The 6,356-nt window shown below is 33.9% G+C and overlaps 2 protein-coding genes across 3 annotated transcripts in view; both read right to left on the reverse strand.

Moving 5' to 3' along the window:
- Positions 82-777, reverse strand: LOC104793571 (ubiquitin-conjugating enzyme E2 6-like; the record flags this gene model as incomplete). 2 transcript variants are annotated; one of them, XM_019246487.1, is given in 4 exon segments in its annotated part: positions 82-196; positions 458-537; positions 647-704; positions 735-777. In XM_019246487.1, coding segments are annotated over 3 exon segments (239 nt in total), but the record flags the coding sequence as incomplete, so codon positions are not given.
- LOC104793572 (probable kinetochore protein NUF2) overlaps positions 3,510-6,356 on the reverse strand; it is a 3,392-nt gene continuing 545 nt past the window's right edge. Inside the window, exons 2-11 of the mRNA XM_010519958.2 lie at positions 6,028-6,262; positions 5,826-5,916; positions 5,567-5,746; positions 5,384-5,473; positions 5,195-5,302; positions 4,717-4,770; positions 4,473-4,584; positions 4,224-4,381; positions 4,045-4,140; positions 3,510-3,788 (exon numbers count right to left, since the gene is read on the reverse strand). Coding sequence (XP_010518260.1) covers positions 3,687-3,788; positions 4,045-4,140; positions 4,224-4,381; positions 4,473-4,584; positions 4,717-4,770; positions 5,195-5,302; positions 5,384-5,473; positions 5,567-5,746; positions 5,826-5,916; positions 6,028-6,262 — 1,226 coding nt within the window. The 3' untranslated portion in view covers positions 3,510-3,686. The remainder of the gene's footprint in view (positions 3,789-4,044; positions 4,141-4,223; positions 4,382-4,472; positions 4,585-4,716; positions 4,771-5,194; positions 5,303-5,383; positions 5,474-5,566; positions 5,747-5,825; positions 5,917-6,027; positions 6,263-6,356) is intronic.

Consider the following 6,356-nt stretch of genomic DNA (forward strand, 5'->3'; position numbering starts at 1 on the left):
AAAAAAAAAAAAAAAAAACAGTAACACAATCTGGACAAAATATACAAAAGTGCCGTTCTTGGGTAGGGGAGGAGGACATACGATTCATCGACATTAGGGTGATAAATCTTGTTAACAAATCCAACAGATGGGGATTTGTAAGGATAAGCTTCAGGAAGTTCGACTTTGATCTTCCAAACACCTCCCTGATAAAGACCTTTTTCAAGTACAAACAACAACAACAAAAAAATAAAAAAACTCTTAGGGTATCCTCATATTCAAATCGTTTGCTTATATATACATAAAATCCAAATTCAAGTATGTATGGCCACCATCATGTGAAACCCAAAGAATTAAGTTCATATGAATCTGAGAAGTTTGAAGAAGGCAAAAAAAAAAGAAAGGGATTTCATAGAGGGATTAGAACAAAGTAGCCAAACAAATCAAAGAGACAAGGAAGGGAGGAAGGAGAAATTACTGTCAGTGGGACCATGGAATGTGACATAGAACATCTGCAAATCGTCGTTGATTGTATCCACCTTGTAATCACTCATCATCCTACACATCCAACAATTTCACAGACCAGATTAAAAGATGATGAACCCAGAATAAATCAAGAGAGACAGAGAGATAATTCAATCAATCAAGTGGAAATAAATTAACCCACAATTTCATCATATCCATCTCTCGGCGTTTGCTCGGTGAAGCCATGGCTGATTCTCCCCTTCTCCCTTCTTCTTCTTCTTCTTCTTCTTCTTCTTCTTCTATCAAGAATCTCGTTTGAGAGAGAGAGAGAGAGAAAAGATTCGAAAATGAGAAAAATAAAATAAAATGATTAAAAAGAGAGAGAAAAAGAAAGATCAATGAGATGGACATTTATTTGCCTTCTCCCCTTTATTATTCTTCAATTCCTTTTTTACCCTTTTTATTTATTTATTGTTTTGCCTTTTTAATTAATGGAAAAATAATTTAACTTTCTACTCTTTTTTTTCTTTCCCAAATAGTCTAATGTTAAACAAGATTTTGTTTAGCTTTTAATCAAATAAATAAATTAACAAAAGAAATGTAAACACTTCGCTCTTTCTTTCTTCCCAGCGAACAAACAAAACCATTTTTTCTTCTTGTTTTTCCGGACCACCGGCGTTTGTCGGTGGTTCCTGTCCAGTTTTTAAATTATTTTTCTTATTTACTAATATTAGTATGGGATTACATTGCCGATTAAATTTCTTCTTCAGGATGACAGCAACGTTTGTGATCGTTTACCCAATTGAGACAAACGGTTACCATTTTTTTTCAAAACCGTTGCCACATCCGAAATCAGAAACACCTTTTCCGGAGATGATTACATCGATTGATTTGATTATAGGTTTATGTGTTCTACGATGGCTAATTGCAGTTTGTTTTCCCTTTCTCGTGGTGATGGTTGTGTTGGTGACTGTACCAACGAATTGGGTTGATCAGATTCAGAGTCAATCAATACTGAATTTGTTTCCAACGTTGTCAACAATTAGTCAAACGCAACCAACTTCGATTAGAATCTTTTCTTATGGTGATCTGAAACGAAATCGTTTCTGGCGTTTTTCTCTGATAGTGGAGCCGATTATTGCTTGGCGAGTAAATGTGTTTTTTTCTTCTGGATTTATTCAAGTCAAGCATGTGATCTCCGTGAAGAGTTTGTCAACTCTCCATGATGACCAATATTTTCAATATTCTTGTGAAGAAGATATAAAGCATAAAATTCAAGGAATATATTGGTGTTTTGGTCGGCGAATATGGGATCCTGGAAAGTCAAGTCTATATAGGAACAACACATAGATGAAAGGTAAGGTGACGTGTGAAACTAACCGGCTGAGAAGGGTATGGCATCCCAGAAAACATGATCAATATCCACTTCAAGCAACATATCAGTGTTTATGTTTAATTAAAGTGATGCAAGAAGCATCTGGGAGTTTCATCTATAAGGTGTTAGCCCTTAACGAGTATATGAAGAGGGAACTTTATAGATTTCATCTGTTACCTGTAAAGCTTTCGTTTGGAAAGCAGAATTACTTCTACTTCTTCGTCGAAATTGTGTTCAATTTCCTTTATTTGGTTCAATGGTTGTATTTGAATGGGATGTATAATGTATCATGTAACATTTTTATAATATAATAAAATTGATTTGCTGTTAAAAAAAAAAAAATTAACAAAAAAAAAGATTTGTGTTAAATGTGTTGCTTCAAGTATTCTATATCACTAAATTTAAATTCCATCACTTAACACAATCAGTGTTAGTTCTCTTAGTTTTTAATTCAAAATTTTTACAAATATGTAGTTGTTCAAATAAGACCATGTCAATTAGACCCTTTACGTTTTTTTTCAAAAAAAAAATTAGACCCTTTACGTGTTATGCGAACAGCTTGTTTACTTAAATCAAAATTTTAATCAATCAAACAAGATATATATAATAACGTGAGAAAAGACAAAGATTAATATGATAAAATTTGGCATCTTTCTAGTCTTATCCACCCTTCCACTAACAATCACTAATTTAAATATTTAAAGATCAACAACGCTAGTAGGTAGATATACATATTTATAGTGAGTAATGTCATACACGTAAAATTTTATGTGTAAATCTAAAATGTTGTAATTGCATCCTTTAATCATTATTCCTAAAAGAAATTTACATTATTTATCACATATGATATAATTACATGATATTTAAAGCTTGAATCATTGATTAATTTTAATACAGTAGTTATTTATACATATCTAAAATTACTAGTTATTATTTCTTATAGAAAAACAAAAAATTGAAACTTTGAATGAATCAAGCTTATTACAATAAAACGGGTAACGTTATAAAAAAAAATGATGGTGGAGCTGTGACTTATCCTACAATTACCAGTTTTTCGATCGTAGTATTTTTTTATAAGCAGTCCAGAAGGATGAATTATTTTTAAAAAGAAACGTGAGCCATCAAATTTAGTAATTTACGAAGTTACGAGACTATAGTAGACGTGAGGACAACAAATAACATCATGTATTTGTTTGTTTTTTTATATGTAATGAAAGCTAAATAACGTGTCCACATGCATATTCCAGTCCTCATTCCAATTTCTTTACATACAATCTTTAGCCGAATTATTTTAGCAATTAAAAACTTTGGGCTGGAAAACCAAAATGATGATTAAATAATTTTAAGAAAATGGGAAGGAAAAATAAAACAACTTTTCAAAGATTTTTTATCAAAATTATTTTACAAAAAAAAAAAAAGAGAGTTGAAACAGTAAAATTAGGTCTAGTGGGCAATACTGAAAATGTCGTTTACATGACAAAATAAAACGAAAAAAAAAAAAAAAAAGAAGAAACAAAAACAAATAGCTTACGCGCCATTAGACTCAAAATAATTGGATTCATATGATTTTCGTCCCATTTTCAAAGGATGATTAGTGCTTGTTTGGAGGATGTCTATCAATATCTGTTCTTGTTTGGAGGATGTATTTTATCTTTTGTTTAGTGCTTGGTATTTTATATGATTGACACTATGACTTGAACATTAGTAAATCAAATATATGAGTTAGATACTCAAAGAGACTTGAAGATGTATTTTTACTCTAAATGTTCTAGAAGATTTGAGGTTCCATTAGAAGATGGGACCAAAACTATATTGTCTTCTATACTATCTAATAAAGGGAAACTTCATAGTATAGCCTAAATCTATATTAAAGACCATGGTCTTTATAATCGTTCTCTCTCTCTCTAGTCTCTAACTTTAACTTAGCCTCAGTCAGAACTGCATCAAACGACGCCGTGTATTCACGAAACTGCAAAATATCAAAAAGGAGGCTCAGTATATGTAACAGTATATATCTTACAAAGAATCTGGAAGAAACCTACTACCAGCCTAATACCTCTTAATTTGCTGCAGGCTTTTGTATTCTTGGTTAAAGATATATTTGCATTTTGTATTAATCAACATACTGTATGTATTTTCATGATCTTTAATATATTATAGCCTTAACTCAACCGAATTCACGGGAGGGCTATTCAGGTGAAAATAATATGGTAAACGAAAGAAACCTGATTCACGATCTCTTCATGTTTAGCGGCTAACTGTTGCACTTTGGCTTCTCCTGACTGTCTCACCTGCTTAATCTTGGCAGTATTGTCATCAACCTGTTGATATATATAAACAAAGAAAAACTTAGAAGGCGATGATACACAACAGATTCATTTTATTAAAAACAAGGGAGCAATACCACAGCTACTACTGATTCCACATCCGTTTGCCTGGCTTCAAGTTCACGTCTTCTGGATTCAACCTCCACTTTTAGGTTATTCAGTTGATTTGTCCAATCATCAAACATGACTGCTTTTTCCTTCTCTAGTTGTTTCAATGATTCGTTCAACTGTTCCACTGTTGAGAGAATAGAGAATTACAGCCTCCGTTCCAAAACAAAACTACGAAACAATATATCTAAAGAGGAAAGTAATAAACAAAGACTCGCCTATTCTATCCCGCTCAACCACTTCCGCCTCAAGTGATTTGTACATTCCATCTTCGCTCAGCTTAGCTTTAAGAGCTTTGACTTCTTTCTCAACAGCTTTCGCATTGGTTACCTGTAACATCATTAATTAAACACACATAAAAATGAAAGATAATTGGAAGGGTCTGTGTGTTGCCACATTATATCATACATGGTTCACAATCTAAAAGCAAAGAAAGAGGAAGGATTATTTTTGCTTGGTCACCTGCTCGTTAATTAACTGCAGTTGCGAAGAAGACTTTGAAATTTTCTTGAAGGCCTGCAAAAGGCACCCATAGTTAAATGTACTTTGTTACCTCAATATTAAAGAAAACTTTGATGGTAAACGTTATTACGCTCAAAATATGAAAGCCTAAAACTATTATAAGACTACACCTAAATAAAAAAAACTCTGACGTATAAACATAGAATAAGATCTCAATCTACACTGTCCAGTGTCCACCTTTTGGATTCATTCTCATCCACTATACACCAAAATAAATGAAGTTCTTCCTTCATTGATAGAGCAATAAACACCTAAGACTTGAAATCATCTTTCTCTAACCAAATGGTAGTAACCGCAGTGACCTAGGACTCGATAATTTCCATTAGTAAACCATCAAGTTGCATAGGTTGTCCTAAATGCATTTAGCTACGTGCTAATCAGTAAGAGTTAGTAATAGTCTAGAGTTTTCATTAGATACCTTTTCATAAACCTCAAGAATGGCAGCCTTTTCCTGGAAAGTTTCCATAGCGGATTGCTCAGCTTTCTTTGTGTCCCCAAGTACTAGCTTCTTCTCTTCTAAAGCTCCCTGTCTCAATACCAATCGTTAAAGCCCGTGTACGCAAATTTTCATCTTAGGACTAGTGTGCTAGTGGGAACAAAAATATACCTGCAATTTATCTGGGGATTGAACAATTTGTGAGCGGAGGTTTGCATTTTCTTGGACAGTTTGCACAAGATCAAACTCTGCTTTGGAAATCTGTAGAGAGAAGGAGCAAAAAAAAACTAAATTAGATAAACCCAATTAAGTTACAGGAAGGAGCTCTCAACTGCACATCATGTTGTTTCTTACCTCGTTATCCATCTGTGTACTCTTATCTCTCATTTGTTGGAAGGTAGCCCGCAGTGACATCTGCTGATTATTGAGTGCTAATATAGTCTGATTGAGTTCTTCAATCCTCGCTTCTAGCTCTTGGACAAAGGGTAAATCCCTTTCAGCGGCTTCATCAAATTCTCCAATCTCTGCATTCAACTGCATGGAGAGAGCCATCAGAAAGAAGAGAAATGGATATATTTATGTGATAGATATAGTTTTTTTTCGTTGCATTTACCTGGGCAATCGTTGCCTCCGACTGCTTCCGCTCCTCATCAAGGAGAGTCAATTCCTCAGCCTTTTCTTGTATTTTATTCATTTTTGAATCTCTGGTACATAAAAATAATCATGAGAGCATCAATTTTGAATCACTAGAGAGAGAGAACTCAGCTAACTTCAATTTGCAGAGGTACAACTGTAAGCAAGAAGGAAGGCCAAACCTGTGTAGAGCATAGTTCATAAGTGAACTGATGAAAAACTCGGTCCGGGATGGTTCGGGGCGTATCAGATCCTTGTAATTCATCTGTAATGGACACGCCACCACCATATCTAGCATATCTTTCACTTTGCAATAGAGATCCGAATATTGCAGTGAGGTGACATGATGATCTGGATTCTCCAATTCCTGCAAAGCCTCAAAATCGACCTGCCCTGTCTCTTCTCTACAACACGGATATTTGAAAAAAAAATCATCAGAAATTCCCAAATTAAAAAAAAAAAATTAGGGGTTTGGAAAAATTGACGAGTAAAAGACGAACTAAGGGGGGGG

This window comes from Camelina sativa, chromosome 6, assembly GCF_000633955.1.
Source record: "Camelina sativa cultivar DH55 chromosome 6, Cs, whole genome shotgun sequence".
NCBI lineage: Eukaryota > Viridiplantae > Streptophyta > Magnoliopsida > Brassicales > Brassicaceae > Camelina > Camelina sativa.